This window comes from Ixodes scapularis, unplaced genomic scaffold, assembly GCF_016920785.2.
Source record: "Ixodes scapularis isolate PalLabHiFi unplaced genomic scaffold, ASM1692078v2 PGA_scaffold0__279_contigs__length_252992795, whole genome shotgun sequence".
Lineage (NCBI taxonomy): Eukaryota > Metazoa > Arthropoda > Arachnida > Ixodida > Ixodidae > Ixodes > Ixodes scapularis.
This window is the reverse complement of record NW_024609835.1, coordinates 166640313-166662704: the sequence shown is the minus strand read 5'-3', so window position 1 is coordinate 166662704 and position 22392 is coordinate 166640313. Positions and strand designations below refer to the sequence as shown.

The 22392-nt window shown below is 44.9% G+C and overlaps 1 protein-coding gene across 3 annotated transcripts in view; it reads left to right on the top strand.

The window, feature by feature from the left end:
* The window catches only part of LOC8030970 (fasciclin-2), a 126340-nt gene that overhangs the window by 86490 nt on the left and 17458 nt on the right, over positions 1 to 22392 (top strand). For all 3 annotated transcript variants that reach the window (XM_042290337.1, XM_029970246.4, XM_029970194.4), the window contains exons 11-13: positions 4304 to 4574; positions 7105 to 7364; positions 15298 to 15490. In XM_042290337.1, coding sequence (XP_042146271.1) covers positions 4304 to 4574; positions 7105 to 7364; positions 15298 to 15490 — 724 coding nt within the window. The remainder of the gene's footprint in view (positions 1 to 4303; positions 4575 to 7104; positions 7365 to 15297; positions 15491 to 22392) is intronic.

Here is a 22392-nt window from a genome sequence, read left to right as displayed (position 1 = left end):
CGATCCAAACTTACATTTTGAGGCACACAAAAAAAAAAAGGAAACAAGCAGTTCTGCGATGGTGTTGATCATAGAACGAAACGAGCCTACACGGCACAGGAAAAATGGCGAAATGGGATGGCACGAGCTTGGGGTGGAATGCGAAACCAAAGCTGCTGAAGCGTTGGCGAAACTTGACAAAGCAACTGGAGCTGAACCAACGCAAAGAAGGAAACAAGGAAATGCCAGATTCTTTCATTTACTGCAACCGCTACTACTCCCTTTTATGTCTTAGTCTAGAGTTACTCTTGCGCACCTCCGAACAATGCGTCAAAGTGCTTGCTGGAGTTATCGAGAGTGACCCATAATCACGTGTCTACTTTGGAAACGCTTGGAAAGCCATAAGCGAGCGTACTGCTCTGTTGACAACTGAAGTGAGCATACGCTCGCACGGGTGAAGCTCGATCGGTAGACAGTCGTATTTGGGTTTTGAGTTTTACGGTGCTGCCTTGGCTACTTCGGTTGCTCCTTACGACAGCATAAGCTCCACTTTCGCCAGCGGTAGCACTTGAAGAGAGCAAAATGAATGACAACATCAGATGGACACATTGTTGCAAGTGGTGAGTACGCCGACGAAGCGGTGCGGACACTAACTGACAACCGCCGAGAGCGCCGCCGAAGAGAGCCGATGTTCTCACCCAAGCTGCCCGAGTTGCATTTGAGATTCATAAAGTACATACTTTAATCCTTTGTTATTATTTCATGGAAAAGATTCTATGACTTATAGAGTAATGAGCTAAGACAGTAAAACCCCGCTGTGTGTTCTGTAATTCCGATCAAAACGCCCTTGTTAACCTGGACGGCTCTCGAAAGTTGCACAGAACAATTCGCGACTCCAGCAAAACGGACGCCACCAAGCGGGAAACCCGGGAACCAACCGGTCCAGGTCGCTCCGCGCCCCTCCGCGTCTCTGGTGGCTTTCGCGGAGACGTGTTGTCGGCGCGGTGGCGAACAGTGTAATTTCACGAAGGTCCGGGAATTTCTTAAGTTTGCCCGAGTGTTCATTAGTGCGGTAAAGCCTCATTAGATTGTTTCCTTCCACCACGTGTTTTCGATTTCTTGGATGGGGAGGAATCGCGGAAAAACGTTTTGATTTCTTGTCTGCCTCGAATCACATTCAAAGTGACGACTGCTTGGTAACTGATAAGGGGTTTCTTTATAAGGATGTAGAACAGTGGGAGGACGACAGATGAGGGCATTTCACTGGAGGGAACATTAACGCCACCCCCTCTAAGTGAATGGGAAGGTTCGATAGCTGCTTTTCCTGAGTTTGGTTGTGTTCGATTAGCCACCCACGCCGGTCGGTGCGTTGGCTAGTCATCTTGGCTGCTTTTCGCCGAAAAATCCTCTGGACCACTCTGAAGGAGTTGGGCTGATTTCGCAATTATTTGATTCAGGAAAGCCTGCTCGCTGCAAATGATGAATGAGGGAAATAATCTGTTTTTCAAAAGGTGGGGGACGCGTCTCGCAACGTTAGAAGCTGTCACGGCATTATGAGCTATCGCGCCTCCAATATTTATATTATACCCCCGTCGAATTAAGCCAGCAGCAATATACGTCTACATTGCTCAGGTTGACCGGCCACAAAAATACCCATTTTTTCCGTTCACGATTCGAAGTCAGGTTGAATGCAGAGAGGTTCTGCGTGAATCTCCAATGAAGACTCTTCAGTTTGTCCGCATTCGTCTCCGTGCTGCCGGCTAGAACCATTTGGCTAAGTTTAACTTAGTATCTCTCTGTCTGTCAAATAAACTTTTATTCAGCAGTTCACCTAATAGCTAATTAACTAAGCTCATATTTCTAACCGAAGAATATACTAATATAGCTTTAGTGGGACATAGTACGTAATATAATACATAACCCGCTCGTCAAAATGACTTCTCGATTGCTACTAAAACCTGAATTGAAATACGAGTATCAGCTGCTTAGTGGGGCGCCGGCGGGTTAACGTGCACCTTGGCTCAAGAAGCGCTTGCTTAATTTTCGTAATTTTCCTGCAGCCTGTGTTGTTGACCGAGCAGACCACTGAAGCTGTTTCTTAAACGCGGATACGCACAAAAGCCCGATTTCGCGGACAGATAAGTCGCATGGTCGAGGCATGCGAGTTGGCTGAAAATTACTGTCGGTGGGAGAATTCTGCAGTCATTGCCGCTTTCCTTAGATGATCAAAACTGATTAGTATATTACCGTCTCAGTTCGGTTTCGGTTTCGAACGAAATCTCCGAAACGAAAGTTTGACATGAAAAGAACAAAAAACACAGTTGGGAAACAAAACTATGCTCTGCAAGTTTATGTGCACCGGCTACACTTAACCATCTCAGTTCAAATACCTATAAAATTGGGCATTAAACAAAAGAAAATCTGTTAAATTCAACGCGCCACCTGTTCAGGCGGCCCGGCCGAGGCGACGCGACCTGGACTCAGCCGCCATGTTTGTTTGGGGGTGGCGCCCCCTATAGGTCGCTGGAGTCGCGAATAGACGCAGCGGCGGCGTTATCAGCGAGCAGACCGCTTTGCACGCGCGCGCCATGTCGTGTGCCTCCAGAAGACGGCTGCTCGGCGCTCATTTGTCGAGACCAGATATTCGGAGCTCCGAATATGCGAGTGCAAAGTTGATTGCCAAGAAACGTATAATCCGATCAACATTTGGCAGAATCTTGAGCGTGCTTTCTGGGAAATCGTATTATCTGGAAACGTGGGAACCGGAAAAAAACAGCGCAACTCTGAGTCGTTTCCTGTGCCCTCGCTTGTGAACGTATGAACCGGGAAAACATATGAACCGAGAACATATTAATGAGGTTCTACTGTAGCTAGTACACCTAGTCTTCCCTGTTAATTGAAAAACGACGACCACCATAAATTTTTCTCTTTGTATTAACGAGTGAAAAGAAATAGTCGTCAAATATCGGCCCAACTATCTTTATTTTCGTTAGAGCCCGTCTGTCTTATTTGTTTTTACAATTTTACTTAGTCTTTTTTGTACTCTTACACTTTACAATGAGAGCAATGCTTCCTGAGCAGGCTGCATTTCTTGCGAACGTGCTTGTTAGGGTCTTGGAACGACCATCTGAAGCCACAGTGCGGTAGTTTTTCCGTCTGTCCCGAGCAGCCGACCCTCGACCAGCGGTTTTCAAACGGTAAAACGTTGGCTCTTGCCGCGCACCTTCTAGGCGTAGTGCGTTAAAGATAAACAGCCGGCTAGCCCTACTAGCCATCTCGATTTAGCTTTTGATTGGAGGATGGGTTTTCCGGATCGTTGAGGGTTTGTGTACCGTGCTGCGGTGCAAAACCGTGCGCACCTAAATGCCTTGTCTAGGGCGCTTCTAGCTCTCGCGATGAAAGTAACGACGTTACTTTTGTCGTTACTTTGCAGTGTTTTATGAATAATATATCACTGAACGAGGGTGCAACTTAGCCATTCTTTGTTGCACTTTCCAAATCGTCTATTTCGACATTTCGAGTGTCAAGTTGGCCTTGCACAAAGTTGTGAATACGTTCTTTCTCGCGAGTCACGACCCGAATATAGCCACGTGTAGATTTTATGAAAAAATATCTAGTTATCTTTACGCACGCGCTTGTACTTTGTGCCTGAACACTTACATCTTAGTGTCTTGAAGCACTACCTATGTTGTTTTTTTTTGTTTTATTTTCTGTGCAAACGCTTTTTAATCGGGTGAATCAACCGTAAAACAACAATACACGTGAAGGGCACTGCGCATGTCTCGTATTCTGATTAGCGCCACTACTCCGCACTGCACATGTTTCGTATTTTGATTTGCACCACTACTCTGGCGTGGAAACTTTCAAAGAATAACTTCGAGAAGCAACTGCTGCTAAGTTAGAATATAAAGTAAAAAGCATACTTTTTGATTTTATGCACTAAAACGTTGTGAGGGGCGTTTTCTAGTTTTTTCTAAATTTTTTTTTTGTGTTGCAGAAAAGTAACTGAAAAGTAACGTCGTTACTTTTTAAAAGTAACTGTAACTTTAACGAGTTACTGTTTTGTTCCGGTAACTGTAACGGTAACTTCGCTACTTTTTTCTGAAAGTAACTGTAACTGTAACGAATTACTTTTTAAAAGTAACTTACCCATGACTGGTTGTCGGTACTTGTAGTAAACGCTAGGTGTGAATTTCTTCGTTCAGGTGCTTCATCGCGCTCGACTTTGCTCGGTTCTTTTTGCTCGCTTTCACGCATAAAAAAGAACCTTTTCTCCGCACGCAGGCTCCGCACGCATAAAAAAGAACCTTTTCTCCGCACGCAGGTGTCGCCCAGCTTCCCGGACCGGTTCGGCACGTACACGTGCGAGGCCCAGAACTTCTTGGGCAAGGGGTCGGTGGAGGTGAAGCTGGAGGAAGCCCGCCTGCCGGGGCCCCTGTCCACTCCCAGGGTGGAGGGGGTAACGCCCACCACAATCACCTTCGCCTTCGTGCACGCCACGGACGACGGGGGCCTCCCCATCGGCAAGATCCTCATCAAGCGCTGGAAGGACGGCGACCGGGAGGACCTGGCGCAGATTCACGAATGGAGCGACAGTTAGTGCCACTGTTTCTCACCCTATAGGGTAGTCACTTTAATATAGCTTTAGCAGAGCATTCGCTCTGCTAAAGTCGAAAGAGGGAAGGGTTTTGCAAGTAGAGCTTATTGCACTTTTCCTAACTTGCAATAGAGTAGAGTGCACCACCTCGATGTCCTTAGTTTGTGTCTTTTTGAAGAAACCCTTCCATCAAAACACTGTTTTTCATCATAAACTAATGCATTCACCATCCTGCATCTCTTCTCACATTCATCATAGTCATAAGATTGGTATTCCCACTTTTAAAATGTCATCTTTGTCACAGTTATTTTACCCCTACTCGGGCCCATTGGAACCGCCTTCCCACTTCGATCGCTAATATTGTCGCTATTGTCCCGTTTAAGAATTCCCTTACTAACACATGTGCGCTTTGTGATAATTTTCTTTAGTTCACTCTCCTCTTCAGTGTTACACCTTGACGGTATTTTGATGGGAAACGCTTGTCTTGGAGCTTTTTTCCTATTTCTCGACAAAAACCAATGAACAGCACAAGCTTGTTCAGGTTTTTGTGCTGATTTAAAATATCTGATACTTAAGTGAATTAATATATGTTAGTTCTCAGGATAATTCTATTAAACTCGCCTTTCATTTCCAAAAACAATGGCGAAAAACCATTTCTCAAAGAATATGTTAACGTACGGTGAGATAATACAAATTATTAAGAATGCACTGTTGGCAGCTTTTTTTTTTTTGATCAAATAATTATTAGAAACTTTACAACACATTGAAGTTCAGTGTTCAATGGGAAGCAAGAAAACAATAGTTCAGTTGAAATATTTCATACACCTAATATTGAAATATTTGCTTGCAACATTGTAGGCCATTTAGCTACATGTTGCTAAAAAAAGTTATATTTTTGACATTTTACCCTAGATGCTGAGGTAACCCTCCTGAAAATTTGCAGAGCTCAAAATTTGCATTTCGAGAAAATGTTTTAGCATTGAGCTTAGTGCAATTTCAGCTCGCATAGATATTATAGTGATGTTATGGCTCAAATATTGCTCTTAAATCTAAAAAAACTTGTCAGATCAAAAAAAAAAAAAGCTGTCAATTTATATATAGTATATATATATAGACCATTCCATTTAGCGCTTTCTGGGCGGCACCATTTTGTTCGACAGCAGCGCCCTCTCCATACCTCCGGGAAATTCAGCGGGTTCGGCGGGGTAAAACGAGAGAGGGCACACGCCCGACTCCGCTAGCACACGACAAACCGGGAGGTTGCCCTTCTCCATCTTTGGGCTGTATCGGCGGGCTGTACGGAACATTGAACTCTCGCTCGTGGCTGCCGTTGTGAAGTGGTTCGCGTTCTTAGAATAGTTATGGCTACTCCAAAATCAGCCTAGAGCTCTCTGTTGTTCTACTTCCGTAAATGATCAACTGACATATCTTTTTTCTGTTACTTAAATAGCAGTTGAGTCAGCCGGCAGTACTACCCTCAACTACTGCGTGTATTGCGGCAGGAGAGCATGTTTTTATTTATTATTTCAGACATCCACTCATGGTTGCTAAAGGCCTACACCAGTACGAACTTTGTATAGTAAAAAAGGTACAGCCACCGGATTCACTTTTCGCCGGAGAGACCGGCCAGTCTGACATAGTTTTCTCTATTTTTTTTTATTTGCACGCGGATAACAGCGCAATTGGACTCTGTTAGTCTTTTTTATCTAGCATAGTAATACACGATAACTGGCATACCAAAATCTGCGCATCTGCGCTTGAAATTCCCAAAATGATGCGATTTTAAACAGAGTTTGTACGCCAGCCGGATGCTAGGTACTGCCCACTCGGCGGAGCAGACGACATGCGGGCGAGAGGGGGAGGGCATTTTTTTTTTCTTTTTACCCTCTCTGCTATGACCCTAATGGAACGATCTATATATATATATTTTTTTTTAATGTTTATTGATTTTTTAGTTTCAAAGACCCATGTCTCTTCCTGAAGGGCAAGTCCGGGTCTTCTTTTAATTTGGGAATACAACTGTTTTCAGTTAAAAGCACTGTCCCTAAATTACAAAAAAAAAAATTTTCTGTTTTTTGGACATTGTGTGTAGTTTTGTAAATATCACAGCTCAAAGTTTGGTTTCGGGCATCTATGGTAAAACCGAAACTATTTGTTAGAGGGATGGCAGGCAACACTGGTCATCAGCCGTACGGCCGTGACGCCAGGTCAATGCGGTGCTGCAGCACTCGACACAACCAATTACCCGCCGCTCTACCACGATGTGACGTCACAAAGGTGCTGCGCCAGTGTTCCTTGACCAAAAGCCAACCCGCTTGCCACCCGCTAAAGAGCAGCTGGTCGCATCTTTAAAATCGGTTTTAGTCGAGTACGCAACTTCACTGACTTAATTTTTTGGCTGTGTGATCATATTTTGTGCCTTAAAACGATACAAGTTGTTTATTTTGGTTTCGTTTTCGACCGGAGTTGCTCTTTAAGTAAGTCTGTCGAAGCGTCGGCAGCCATAATGGCCACCCCTTGTGCTCCAGTGGACCGCACAGACACAGTGACCCTGGACGGCCTGGAGCCCAAGACCAAGTACTGGTTCCGGTTTGCGGCGCACAGCGCGGTGGGCACGGGCCCCTTCTCGGAGACGCTCTGGCGGGAGACGCCCCCCGAGATGGCCCCGGACCCCCCGACGGTCCTCAGCAACGAGGTCAGCATGTACCCCAACAAGTACGAGATCCGCTGGGCCATGCCTCGGGACAACGGCCGCCCCGTGCGACACTTCCGGGTGACCTACTTCAAGGTGGGTGTCCTCGGCCGCCCTCTTTTGTAGGAATACAACCTTTTTAACCCTTTGCCTACCGTAATATCCCAGAAGATGCCCCCCCCTTCCCCTTCCCCCCGAAAGATAACCTGCCCCTGTTTTTGGCTCAATTTGCCATTTTATTTTAAACACCGAAAGATAGCCCACTTTTAGTAATCGTAGTGTTGGGATCAACGAAGACCTCGGCTAAGTGCGGCTAGTTGGCATGGTGGGATACGAGCGAACATTGCTGAATCAGAAGTATGGTTCTCTTTGCTTCGTTGTCCCTGACCGCAGTATTAAAGGGCTCATGAAACATATTTTGGGCTGGAGTAAATCAATTTATATTGGGATTTTACTTATAGCACATCGTTAAGTTGGCCAAAAGCAAAAAGGTAGAAAGTCAAAAGCTTGACTTTCGGTACAAAAATTTTGAAAACACAGCAGACTATTTCGTACCTCCTTCTCTTCGTAAGCTCTCTGCCTTTTCGCTGTGATACATCCGCGGTTCCCAAAGCGCGTCACCGGGCCCAAACGCACGTCACACGGCACCGGACCTTACTTATTCCCTTCACCCCTAAGCTGACATTGTGGTGGAGGCTACATGCTTGCCGAACCAATCAGCCACCTCCCTCTCATCACTTGATCCCATTCTCTCTGCGTTGGTATGCGCAAGAGAGCGTGATCATGTGGCAAAAGTCTGGCTGACCCAACGAGCACATAGCTTCCACTGCACTGTCAACTTCGGGGTGGATGGGGTGGGGAAACCAACTTTTGTCCGACTTTTGAGTGACAGGCTAATCTTCTGGGGGGGGGGGGGTGGAGAATGGCTGTATCCGGCTACACAAGCGAGAGTCTGAGCAAGAGGGGACTCCCCCTTTCCGTCTTCTTGAATTGTTTGGTAGAATGCGCGATTTATGAGTTGAGGAGGAAAGCTAAACAGGAAAAAGTTAAAAAAGCGTTTCATGACTCCTTTAAGTTTGGCAGAAAAACGCAATCTAAAAATTTTTTTTTTTTTTTTTTTCTCTCTTTAATTTTGTTTGTAGTTTACGTTGAAAGTTAGCCTGCTCCGTATTTTCACCCAATTTACTCTCGAATTTAGGTGGGCAATCTCTCGAAGCATTACGGTACTCGCTTCTTTTTCTTTCCAGGAACGTACAGCGACACTTTATTTTAAACGGGGAATTTGCATCGAAATGAGACAAACATTTCCTCAGCTTCCAGGTGTGATAATATCTTGCTCTAAATCGGGACTTGTGGTCCGAGTCCCATCGATGTGCAGACTCTGATGGAGATGAAATACTTGCAGGATTCGCATCTTTTTATCACTCCTGTCACTGTCCATCAAACTATGGTCCGATTCCAAAAAATCGCAAATGCCGAAGGATTTGTCATTGCATGTGGCCCCAGTATTAATCGTTTTAAAATAAGGTTCTGTATCTCTTCGTCGGCTGAAGCAAACCCCTGCACCAAAGCCACGTCGTTTTAGTGCAAATGCTTACGAGCGACTGCTTCTTTTTTTTTTCTTGGCTAAATGGAGTGTTTTTTTCTTTCAAACAGCAAAACAAACGAGCAAACAGCCCAAGCTAAATGGAGCAACAGGTGTGGTTTTATCATCTGCAAGAGGGCGGGCTATACAAGCGCCGAAACCAAAACATGAGTCACACTCATGGTTGGGCTTGATGGTCCGTAAAAGGTTGCACGAGCGACACTCATTAGGGAGTTATAGAATAGCGCACGCTACATTTCATTTCATTTCATTTATTGTTCTCTTAAAGCGCCCGTAGGGCTTTACATAAGGGGGGGCTTTGGCAGCAAACAAAAACAAACAAAGAAAGGAAAAAACAGGATTAAAGGTTGCTAAATATCGAGAAAAGTAGCAAGTGCAGCTCTGAATCCAGATGAGTCTTGAATTGTAACAATATGTTCTGGCAGAGAGTTCCATTCTGAAAGTGATAATTGCAGTGGAGAGAATTTAAAAAGGTTGGTCCTTGGTGTTACCAGATGAACTTTCTGAGAATGGTCTGTACGAGGAGAAATGTGATGAGCCGCAGGACAGTACAATTCTCTCTTTAAAGGGGCCAGATAATACAAAGCGTGCAATGAAACTAGTCTGGTCAGTTTCCTTCTTTCCGCGAGCAGTGGAAGGCCGAGTTCTTTTTTTAGCGTAGTAATGCTAGTGTGTGTATAGTTTTTAAGAATGAACCGAGTTGCCCTGCTTTGGATCGACTCTAATTTCTGAATTAGGTAAGCCTGGTGGGGGTTCCATGTTGTAGATGCATACTCGAGCTGCGGGCGAACAAGGGCAGTGTAAGCTACGAGTTTTGTCTCCCGGTTAGCCATATGTAGTGTTCGTCTCAAAAAACCGAGGCTTTGGTTTGCCTTTACAACGATCTGATTAATATGAGCTTCCCATGATAAGTTTGACGTGAAATGAACCCCGAGATATTTGTACGTGTGGACATGTTCAATGGGTGTATTAAAAAGAGAGTAGCTAAACACTGTGGCACTTCGCTTAGTGTTGAAGTTTAAGAATTTTGTTTTTAGGATGTTGATTTGCATTTGCCATTTTTTACACCATGTTTCTAGGGTAATCAGGTCATTTTGAAGTTGAATGCAATCACTAATGCAAGATATTTTCCTATACACCACACAATCATCAGCGTACAAACGGATGGTTGAAAGAATACTATCGGGTAAATCATTCACGTACAAAAGAAAGAGCAATGGACCCAGCACGGTCCCCTGCGGCACTCCCGATTTTACTTTCTGATGGGATGAAGATTTGTAATCATAACAAACACTTTGCGAGCGATTAAAAAGAAAATTCGATATCCAGTCTATCACGAATGGCTCCACTTGGAAAGCACGTAATTTTAGAACTAGTCGATGATGCGGCACCTTATCGAATGCTTTTTGGAAATCAATAAAAATTGCATGCGTCTCAGTTTTAAAATGCAGGTTACTGTGTATATCAGTTACAAATTCAAAAAGTTGGGATTCGCAAGAGTGAGACCGACGGAAGCCGTGCTGGTTTACAAAAAGTAGGCTGTTGGCTGACAGGTGATCCATGATATTTGAAAATAAAACATGTTCCATTAATTTACTCGGAACACTCGTCAGAGAGATGGGTCGATAGTTCGTGAATTCATTCTTTTGACCATTTTTAAAGACCGGGGTGACTTTTGCCCTTTTCCAATCAGCAGGTATTTGGCCACTAGTTAGGGATTGCTCAAAGATAGAACAGAGGATTGCGGAAGATTCACATTTGCTAAGCTTAAGTAGCTTCGTCGTGATATTGTCAGGACCGGGGGCAGAATTTGTTGGGAGATGTTCTATTAGTTTCTGAATTCCGCTCACAGACATAGTGATTGGGCACATTTGTGTGGCTATGTCGTAATTAGGCGAATGCTCTGGTAAGGGGAAAATATCTTCAGAAAACATCTCGCTAAAAAAACGACTGAATTCCTCGCACACTGCACCCACATCGAGCTCGTCTCCCGCAGGATTAGTGAATCGGTGAGGCTTCGACACTTGCTTAGGGTTAACCGCTTTCCAGAACTTTTTGGGGTTAGCTGTCATAAGGTTGCGGAGGTCTTCGTTGTAAAACTTGTTCTGCGCTCGACGTATCTCTGTCTTGCATACTAATTGGAATTCGTCATACTTTGTCCACGCAGAAGGGGACAAAGACAATTTAGCTGTTTGAAATAGTCTCCGCTTTTTATTCAGTAGTCGTTTAAGGCGGTTCGAAAACCAGGGTTTCTCAATAGAAGACTGTATATTTATTTTTGGAATAAACTGATCACATAGATCAAGTAGCTTTTGTTTGAATAATCTCCAGTTTTCGTGAACTGTCCTAGAGTCAAAGCCAACCATGTAAATACTTGAAAAAGATTGCAAGCTACGACAGAAGTCATCGACGTTAGCCCTGGAGTAATCATAAATAGCTTTTACCAGCGGACTGTGCTTTTGCGTAGGAAGAGCAAGTTCAACATTTAGGGAAGTGTGATCACTGAGCGGTTCCATAAAGTTTACCGAAGCTATAAAATCTGGCTCCGAAATGAAAAAAAGATCCAAGAAAGCAGAGTTACGAGTTGGCTTGTCAACCATTTGAAAAAGAAAGAAGGCGTTTATCACATCAACAAAATCCCGACTTTGCTTTGAAAGTTTATACCATGCATCAAAAGATATGACATTTGGAACAACCGGCCATTTTATTTCGGGGTAGTTAAAGTCACCGGAGAGAACTATGAGATCATTTGGATAAGAACGAGCAAGGGTCTCTAAGCAATCATAAAGTAATGGCGAGAAGTCTGACAAGTCAGGTGGCTTATAACATGCGATTACTAAAATACAAACAGTAGGCGTCCTAATCCTTACCCAAACACCTTCAAAACTTGATATTATATCACACTTTTCAACATGCAAAGTACTTCTAACAGCAATCAACACTCCCCCTCCCCGCCGCTCAATCCTATCTTTCCGGATGATAAAATACGAGTCACTTAGGATTAATTCGCTATCTGCAATATCCGGAGTTAGCCAAGTTTCACTGATGATAACAACGTCTGCAGAGCAGGAGTGGACAGCAGAATGCAGCGCTTCTTGTTTGGCATAAACGCTTCTAACATTGGCAATAAAAAAGTTTAGGGTTGATAATGGTCTTTTCTGTTGTTGGGAGGATGACTTTCTGGTTTCCTGTAGCTATGAGGGAAGCTGCATAACACGTGCGGTTTCCCGGTCAAAAATATATCGCAAATTTCCGATAATTAGTTTATCGTGGCGAAGCTTGAAGTCACGAGCTTGTGCTTTTGCAAAAGAAAGGAGCTCTTTTCGTGCTTTACGGGTCTCTTCCGAGTAATCCTCGCTCAAACGGAAATCTGTACCTTTTAGTCTGTTTGCTTGTGATAGCACGAGTTCTTTATCTTTAAAAGAATTAAATTTTACGATGATGGGTCTGGCTGTCGTGGAGTTATCTTTGAAAAACCCAATTCTGTGCGCCCGCTCGATCCAAGGGGGGAGTATCTTGACACCAAGATTTTCCTCGCAAAAGGAAACTATTTTTGCTTCAGACTGCTTCCAGGTCTCACCACGCGCATCAGGTAGGTTAAAGAAAAGCAAGTTGTTTCGTCGCGAGTGATCCTCAAGAGTGGTAAACCTTCGTGTCATTTCCGCTATCGCGGATGTGTTTGTTGCAGTGATTTTTGATACCGCAGCCACGTCTTCTTTGATTGTTTTAAGGCTCGAAATTTCGCGGTCGATGTCGTCGATTTTAGATTTGAGGGTTGCTAAAACAGAGTCAGTATGACGTTGCTTTTCTTGCATGGATTTAATTTCAGCTAGGATTTCCGTTTGGCCGTTGGATAACTTGCTTAGTAGCGTTATGATTTGATTTGGCGATGTGTCGTCACAAGGCTTGTTATCGGGCCCAGGGTTGGCCTCAATATCTCCGGACAAGAGAAGTTTTCTTCTCATGCTATCAGCAATTTGACACAGGTCTGACACAAAAGAAACAATCCTGGAACGCGCTGAAGACACACAATCATACACACAAGGTGGGCACGACACCGCAATGATGCACACGTTATTGCATCGGTAGGATGATGATGAAAAACCAACCTGGGAATGGACAGGATGTTTAAGACACATTCCGGCGGCGGTGTCGTGCCCAAGGCACTCAGGGGGTTGTGCCCGCTTTTGAAGAAATGCTCCGAGTAGATAGGGTTGCCCGGCTTGCCCCAGTTGCCAGCATCGTGGAAGGGATCCAACTGAAGTTGACGATGGCGGGCCGAAGGTTTGAAGGAGTGGCGGGGTTTCTCCGGTGCGATGGAAAACGGGATCCGGTGCCGACCAAATCGGCGAACCAAAAAGAAGAGCACAGGTAACAGCCACAGCAACCTGGGAATGGACAGGATGTTTAAGACACATTCCGGCGGCGGTGTCGTGCCCAAGGCACTCAGGGGGTTGTGCCCGCTTTTGAAGAAATGCTCCGTGTAGATAGGGTTGCCCGGCTTGCCCCAGTTGCCAGCATCGTGGAAGGGATCCAACTGAAGTTGACGATGGCGGGCCGAAGGTTTGAAGGAGTGGCGGGGTTTCTCCGGTGCGATGGAAAACGGGATCCGGTGCCGACCAAATCGGCGAACCAAAAAGAAGAGCACAGGTAACAGCCACAGCAACCTGGGAATGGACAGGATGTTTAAGACACATTCCGGCGGCGGTGTCGTGCCCCTTTGCTACGCAAAGAACAGCTTTGCGTACGCAAAGAACAGCGTCGTCGCCACTGCGCATGCTCCGAACGCAAATGAGGTTTTGCACCTTGCGTGCGCAATTTTAGCGTGCGCTTTTTCTCGGAAATAGCGTACGTTTACAAAGAGTTTTTGCGCTTCTCCAAGGATGATTCGTGATGAGAAGTTGGCTAAAGCCAAGACGAGCAGCGTTAAAAAAATGGCGGCTTCCAGGATTTCGGCGGCTGCTTTGGCGGCGTCGTGAGTGCGACGTCGGCGGCATCCTCGCGACTGCGACGACATTGTACTCGGTTTGGCAGCGATCACCGGCAACTTCATGCTTGTGACGCGCGAACATTTCTCGGCAAAGGTACGATGTGCGAAGGTCAGTACACGAGACCCCTCTTGCCGAGGCGACGCAAGCGGACACGACCGGTGAACCGCTCGCATTGCATTCTCATGTTTAAACAAATCTAAAATAATACTCTGGGCCAAAAAACATTTTTTTTTTTTTTTTTTTTTTAAGTTACAGCATTACGTTTGTGAAATCAAAATTGTGACTGTATCTTGGTGGCGTCGCAAGCTCGACATGCTTGGGCTTTTGCGTCGCAACGGAGAAACTCTATTCTAAAACTCTGTAGCGTCACATGCGCTAATGCAAGCGCTAAATTTAGCGCTAGCGTGCGCTAAAATTGCATACTTTATTTTAAAGCTCCCTATTAATAGTAGGCAAGGGGTTAAGGTATGGGATGCTTTTTGGCAGAACCCCGACGAATCCCAATATTGTGTTCATCCGTCCGCGCATTTCACAGCTAAATATAGCACATCGTGTCATGGGACGTCAATTCAGTTTCACCGCTAAATTTAGCATAGTGATTGCCACGTGCCCTCTACAGCGATTTAGTTTCCCCGCTTTGTTTAGCGGGGGAATCGATAAAGATATATGTTCTTCGCTCCCGAAACAACTGTAGAATGTCTTCTAAACCAATCTAAACAATCATTCCTTATATACCGCATTCCATGCACCGTAGAACTTTCGAGATAAAGGTCGTTGCCAATTCTTTTTTTTACGTGCCTCGATAGGACATGTGTGTCAATAACTAAACTTTCCTAAAAAACAAAAAATGTCTTGCCCAATATTTTTGTGTCGCTGGACACATTTTGAGTCGAGAGTGATCCCGAAATGCATTTCTGTTTTGGGTGTTGACGTCTCGAAATAGAAACGTGCTTGGGAGTTGCTGTTAAATCTCAAAACCTACAATATAGTGCTGGGGATTCTCAAACTTTTCGATATCGGGAAAACTCCCGTATCTTTCGATTGGTATTTCAATTAAGGGTCGCAGGGTAGCAGAGTTTGGAAAGCACCGTCGGACGATACTTGGAGGGGCCATGGTACTGCATCTATGCCGTAGCAACTTGGATGGCCCAAACTTTGCGGCCGGGCGATGACCGAAAAGTTATGGTCAGTGTGCTTCTCGCTGGCCGACATCTGGCCAAACCAGAAAGGCCTATGCCAGCTGTGGTTGTTGTCAGGTTGATTATATTTCACCTGTGACTACTGAAATGTTTCAAGGCATTGGCCAGTTTCTTGTCACTGGCCAATGACTTGTAGCCAAGCGTAAACCAGTGGTTGGCAGCCGTGCACTGGCCGTAAGGGGTTTAAACCGAGCCCTCTCACGACCCGCTTCCCCTCTCTCTCCCGCCGGCAGGTGGACAAGCGTGGGGACAACCTGTTTGTGCGTGTGGGGCCTGAGAACGTGGTGCAGGTGACCAAGTGGCACAACGTGCCCCGGGTGGAACTGCAGAAGCTGCAGCCCGAGAGCTACTACCGGGCCGAGATCGAGGCCTACAACGACATCGGCTACAGCGAGCGGGTCGCCCTCGTCTTCCGCACAGCCAGGGGTGAGCCCTCTTCTGAGCACACGTCTTCACTCTTCGCTCGCTCGCGTTTGTTGTAACCCCACTCGTTGCGTCTATGCAGAGGGCAAGTCGTCCGCTTCTTTTTAGCAGGCGTTGCGGTCACGTCGCCACGCCGCCGAGCTTTGATTGGCTTTGGTTGAAAGGATAGTGGGTAGTCCTTATTGCTGGATGCCTCGAGGTCCGCCCACTATTTCTTTTTCAACCAGCCAATAAGAGCAAGGCGTTCTGACATCATCGCAACCCTGTGCAAGAAGCAGACGAACTTGCGCTCTGCATAGTACTTTGTTTTCTAACCAGTTGGAGCGCAGCTGAAGTTTCAAGCTGGTAGAGTTAATCGAGCGGCGCCGAAAGTGCAACGTCATTCTGTCGTGTCTCGTCAATGTGGACACCCCTGTTCTCACGAAACGGGGGTTCTCAAAGTTTTCAATTGCGAGTAACCCCCACCTCGCGACTGCTAGCCATTTAACCCTTCCCGGTCTGAGTGTTGATGCCTAAAGCAGCGCAAAATCCTGCTGACTTTTTAAACTATGAAGCACATAAAAGCGAACGTTTGGCACATAGTTACGCATCAAGAGACGGCTCGGATCTTCCAAGAAAAGAAAAACGCTAGATTTCTCTTGACTCCACGGATAACGTCGGTACACGGATAACTCGTTTCTGCGGCATTCTTTTGGGGTTTGTAGTAGACATTGCAGTTTTCCTCGCATTTTTTTTTAACTTTTAGCGCTTTAATTTCTTCCGAACTGCATCCTTTTTATTGCGATAATGGGCTTATTTTGGATATCTTATTTCTTCCCATATGGATAGAAACTGAGGGAGAGAAGGAGATGAGGGCTGGCTGGGACGTCGGAGTGCTGAATTCCGATTGGAGTGATTAGTGGGTCTCCTCTAACCGACTGAGCGCGAACCCTGAACACTGCATGGTGTTTGGCACTTGGCAATTGAACAGCGAATAGAGACAACGGCAGGTAGCTTTGCGTCTATCCACTAATCTTTCCAGCCACAGCTTGCTGCTCTGACAACCTTGGCACAATGGTAGAATGTTGAGCTCGTTGTCACATGGTTGTGGGTTCGATTCACGTTGGGGCGTGTTTAGAATTTAGTTCTTGGATATGCGGGAGGTGCACATAAATAAACAGCAACATTTTGAAAAACAAATTTAGTTTTCATGGAGTTTCATTGTCTTCGAATCTTCCTATGTTATGTATGAAAATGATAAGTGGGAGTTATGATTGCGAATTTAGTCAAATACACATTTGTAGACCTCCCTGCACACCAGAATGGCATAAATTAGAGCCATTTCTTTTGTGCGTGGTTTTTCAAACTGTGACACCTCCCGCCATCACATTTATTTTGACGAGTTGGCCTAGCCATCTCCTCCCCATCACAGTCTTCTGTAGCTTGCTTTTGTGGTGGAAAATTAACAAAATATGCTTTTTCCCACCTCGAAAGAGTATCACTACACATCTATGGTAACATTTGAATGCGTTTTTCTTTTTATGTAATTTTAGGGCATCTATACAGTTTTCACTCCAATTTTTGTTTTTAAAAATGCCCTATCACAACCAATTTGGCATGTATACACTTTAGAAAATGTGCAACTATCTATACTGCGTTTCACGATAACTTGGCAAACTGTGGAGGCTGCGGCCCCTGCGACCCAATAGTAGCGCCGGTGCAAGGCACGTGATAACACTTCATGGTCGACGCCACAGGGGCCTGCCTCATCACTGCCACAGCAACAGCGCCGTACGCGACAAAAAGTAGTCCTAGGCTTCTTTTTCTTTTAACGGCACTTGAGCTCGTGTGATTCCATCTCTGACGAGAACTTATGAAGAATAAAGAATAAATAATTACAAATTTATGAGTTTCAATTATATTTAAACCAAAAAAGTATAATGCCACATCTGTATCCGCTAACAATTTTTTTCTCCTTGTAGCATCGTGGCCATTGTCAAGCGCAACTGTTTTAATCAGCTGTTTCCATTCAGAACATTGCACTGTGCCCTGACATTAGCACCCGTCCCAGATTTGCAGCTAAATTGAGCGTATAGTTGTCTCGTGGACTGTTTCCGAAGCGCTTGCTATTCTAGCGGACGGAAATGTTGCTGTGGTGGACGTTCATCCGAACTTGGTTGGTTTCGGAGCATACGGCTCTTGGCTAGTAAAGGACAGCTAGTTATTCCGGTTCTTGCGCCTCACATTTGGTGTAGTGGCACCCGTGACGTCAGATCACGTGCCTCGCTCTGGTGCTTTTATTGGGTCGCAGGGCCCTAGCCTCTTCTGTTTGCCAAGTTATCATGAAATGGAGCATAGGATTTGTTAGAATGTAAATTTTTTATACTTATGAAAAATTTAAGGAACTTTTGTTAGCCCCTTGAAGATGGCTTTTTTATTATTTTTAATTATTTTAAAATAAAATAAGTCTCGTATACATTATTTTGTTTCATTGCAGTCTGTGGTTTAGAAGGAGCCCGCTAGTGGATTTTACTAGGCTCTGTGAAGTGTGTTGCCCTGCGCCACATGTCCCCCAAGATGTTTTCTTTCTGCGTGTGCATCGTATGTAGAGCATAAAAACAAACTTATGTCCAAAATACACTGTATTTATAAAAAAGGAGGTCAAGCACTATAAACTTCGAAAATTTAATTCAGCTATCTTGCATAATAAAAAAAAAGTTTTTCCCTGTTGACCCCTTAATGTAGTCCGCATTAACTAGACACGACTGTTGTGTGCGTCGCCTTTCGAGGTCTGTGGGATCCCCAGCTAATCTAATCAAGTGCCGAGAGTGCATTATGACCTTGCACTCCTTGTGTTTGCTTGTGTGTCTTCTAGCTTTGATGGATCTCTGACTCATGGTGAAACATAGTGTAATCCTATCTCGTCTTTTGTTGGGGGTCCAAAGGAATATGTGTGTTCCAACTTGATGGTCTTCTTGAGTATACCACTGGATGAGCCATTGGAGAGATGTAATAGTATAAGTTAAGTGTTAGCTAGGAAAATATAAGCTAAAGCAAACCTTCGTTTTCGATGCACTGTTGGAAACCGGGAAATCCTCCATCATTTCCTCCGAAGAATTAAGTGTGGTGGGCGTTTTGAGTCTTTTCTGGAACTCGATGAGGTGCTTCCTTTGGAAAGACAGAAGTGGGGAAGGAGTCCTCTGCAAAAACTGCTCGATTCGAAGGCACGGTACCTTATGGTGATGCTAGCTAGACAGCCTCTTGAAAGTGCTGCTTCTTTCTCCCACTATTTTTCTCTTGACTCTAGGTAGTGCAAAAGCCTGGATTGAAACGCATTAGTGCCAGCAGAGAAATGTATGTTGAGCATATAGTACCTAGTATCACTGCCGTACTAGGTCACTTTTTCTTAAATGAGACAAGAAGTTTTTAGTATTTTTTTATTGTAAACTTCTGAGCCCTGTTAGCAAAGGCACAAGTGACTTCTATAATTCCTGGTTCAAGATTAGTCTTCTAGCAGCTGACCAACAGCTTGGTAACCCTCGAAAGCTTGGCCTTTCTCACTCTATCTCTCAATCTTTGGGCCTCAGATCATCAAGAGGTCCTTTTTGTCATGTTGGATTTAATGCTATATGTATAGACGCTTTCAGCGAGTCAGTTACTCGAACTGCCACCAGTCGGCGCGCCCTTCGCGCGCTTTCCGGGCCGCCATAGCCGACCTTCAGTTTCTCGCCGTTGCTCTGCGTTTTGTGCTGCACAGGCCACTACCGAGCTTTGTTTTCGTGTTCTTTTACGTTGCACGTTGAAATCTTGTATTTTTTTTAGGTTGTTTCGATATTTAGGACTTTCATTTAATCATTTGATATTTATATTTCGACATAGCTCTTGTATTTTCTTATTCATTGAATCGAATCGGACAGCGAATGGGTCGACGATACAAGATTATGAGGCTTCAATGACCATGTAAGTTCATCCCATTCTTACGTTTTTCTCGCTAATAAAGGGCAGTCAACACTATTGCGACATATTGTAAATTGCAACTGACGCAGTAAGGCTATCACAGTCTTGCTTCTCTCTGCATGTGCGCACTCGTTTCCATAAAGCCGACCCGCATGTAAGTGATTTAGCGTGCGACGAGACGAGCGACGGAGATTTATCACTGTCGCCCGTCGCATCGCTCGGTTTTGGGATTTCTAGAAAAAGTTGCTCACTGTCTTGGTCGCTTGCTCCGTCGCTTCCATACGGTTTGCCTCGTCGCACGACTGCCCGAGCGACAGCGAAGCAGGTCGCCGTCGCCTATCTGGTCGCTCGCTAAATCGCTTACATGCGGTTTATACTCAATTAATTTCCATGCACACACCATTGAACCATTCGCGCCTCGATATTAACTATAAACCGCATGCAAGCGATTTAGCGTGCAACGAGACAAGCGACGCTGACCCGCTTCGCTGTCGCTCGGGCAGTCGCGCGACAAGGCAAACCGTATGGAAGCAGCGGGAGCAAGCGACCAAGACGGTGAGCGACGTTTTTTTAGAAACCCCAAAAAACCGAGCGATGTAACAGGCGACAGTGAGAAATCTTCGTTGCTGACTCTCGTCGTTGTTGCCGTCGCTCGTCTCATCGCACGCTATATCGCTCGCATGCGGGCCGGCTTTACCGAAACGAGCGCGCACATGCAGCGAGAAGCACGACTGGATAGCCTTACTGCGTCAGTTGAAATTTGCATATGTCGCAACGGTGTTGACTGCCCTTTATTAGCGAGAAAAATGTTAGAATGGGATGAACTTACATGGTCTCTGGAGCCATAATCTTGTATCGTCGATCCATTCGCTGTTCGATTCCATTTCATAAATAAAAAAATACAAGAACTATGTTGAAATATAGATATCAAATGATTAAATGAAAGCCCGAAATATCGAAAAGACCTAAAGAAAACACACTATTCAACGCGGAATGTAAAAGAACACGAAAACAAAGGTCCGGTAGTGGCAGGTGCAGCACACAACGCGGAGGAACGGCGAGCAACTGAAGGGCGGTTATGGCGGCAGCGTCACATGACGTCAAGATGGCGGCGCCCATGAAAGGTTGCCTGAAAGGGTCTATATGGCATTGACAGAGATGAACTTCTAGGATTAGCTTCTAGTTTCTAGTATTTGTTTGCATTTCATAGCGCATTTACAAATTCTTCAAATTGGGCAGCTAAATCCAAAAAAACTTCCTTACTGCTTTTTTTTTCTTCTTTTTTTTTTGTGGGGGGGAGGTGAGGTAAAGCTTTATTTTTTATTTTACCAGGGGATGTATGTTTTGCTTTTGTACTAAGGCTGCCTTTTTCCCTTAAATCAGTTTCATTGTAGTAATATTGGTGGGTTGAGCTTCCCAACACATGTGTCTACTGACCTTGGCACCTGTTTAAAAGCTTCAAGGCACCTTTATTCCACTTACCTTTGTTCTTTACAACTTTTACCAGTACATGTGCACGCGTTCTTCAAGTTGATGTACCTTAATGGCAGTAACAGGGATCAGCTGTCCCTGTTGCCTCTTTCATGCTTCTTCTTGTTTCCCCTTGCCTGCTTCCTGTGTGTGTCAAGATATTTAGACAGCCTAAAGCAGCCTAAGGAAACGGGCCTGATGACCAAGGGTGGGAAAGAATAGCAGTCTTGTCCATTTGCAGTCCCAGGACTTTGTATCACGCCTTCCAAGCCAGCTTTAAAAGTACATGTTGAAAAACAGCGCGACTGGGACGAGGACACAAAGAGACGAAGAGAACACAAGACAAAGCGCTGACTATCAACTGGTTTGTTATTACAACATAAGGAAGAACGACAATGAAATGAAAAACATGGAGTCAAATGATAACAAAACTTCCAAGGTAACAAAAGCTCCTGAGGAAAGAAAGAAGAAAACCGGTCTACAATCGGATGAAAAAAGAAGAACGGGACATATTCCACGAGGCGCCAAGCAGGCGCGCGAACATTTGACTCCATGTTTTTCATTTTATTGTCGTTCTTCCTTATGTTGTAATAACAAACCAGTTGATAGTGCTTCGTCTTGTGTTCTCTTCGTCTCTTTGTGTCCTTGTCCCAGTCGCGCTGTTTTTCAACATGAACTCTCACCAACTCGCCCATCTATCCTTATCAACTTTAAAAGTACCCTACTTCTGAATGTCCATCTCCGGTTGCCGTCGCTACTTGTTTAATGCTCTTTTTTTAAGTGGTGGTAAATGCGTTAAGTTTGCATAGAAATGAATTGGCACATACAACAACTGCTAAGAATAAATATTCGGATAGCAAAACAGAAATCCCCCAAGTCATGTGATTCTGCAGTGCTCTAGGAAAACAATTGGGAAATTGATTTAGGAGCAATGAGGCTGCACCAGCTGTGTGGTGTTGCTGTATATGTATCTTGCGGTAGACATCCAAGCTTATTATGAATCCTTGGTGTACGGACAGCTACCGTAGAAACCCATTTTGGAGGTAAACAACAACAAAGAAGATGGTGACTTTCTGTTTTCATATTCAGTTCCGGTTGCTGGGTAATTGTGTGCATTTTCCTACGGGGCTCGCGCGATTACGAGCACGTAATATCGATGCTTGCTGCCTTCGAACGATCGGCCTCGCGATGGGCAAGAGTCAGTGTGCCCAAGAGGTCCTAAACTCGCCGACCCTTTTGATCCAACAAACGCAAGGGCATTAAAGGGCAAAGCTGGTCAGTATTTTTTAATTTGGGATTACGACTGTTTTCAGCTAAGGCAATGTCCCTGAATTACAAGGTCTAACTTTTTTTTTTTTTGTAGTTTTATAAATACCGCAGCTTAAAGTTTGGTTTTGGTGTGCCTGCGGCAAAACCGAAACCATCTGCTAGCAGGATGGCAACACTGATCATCAGCCACACGGCCGCGACGTGAGGTCACCGTGGTGCTGCGGTAATGC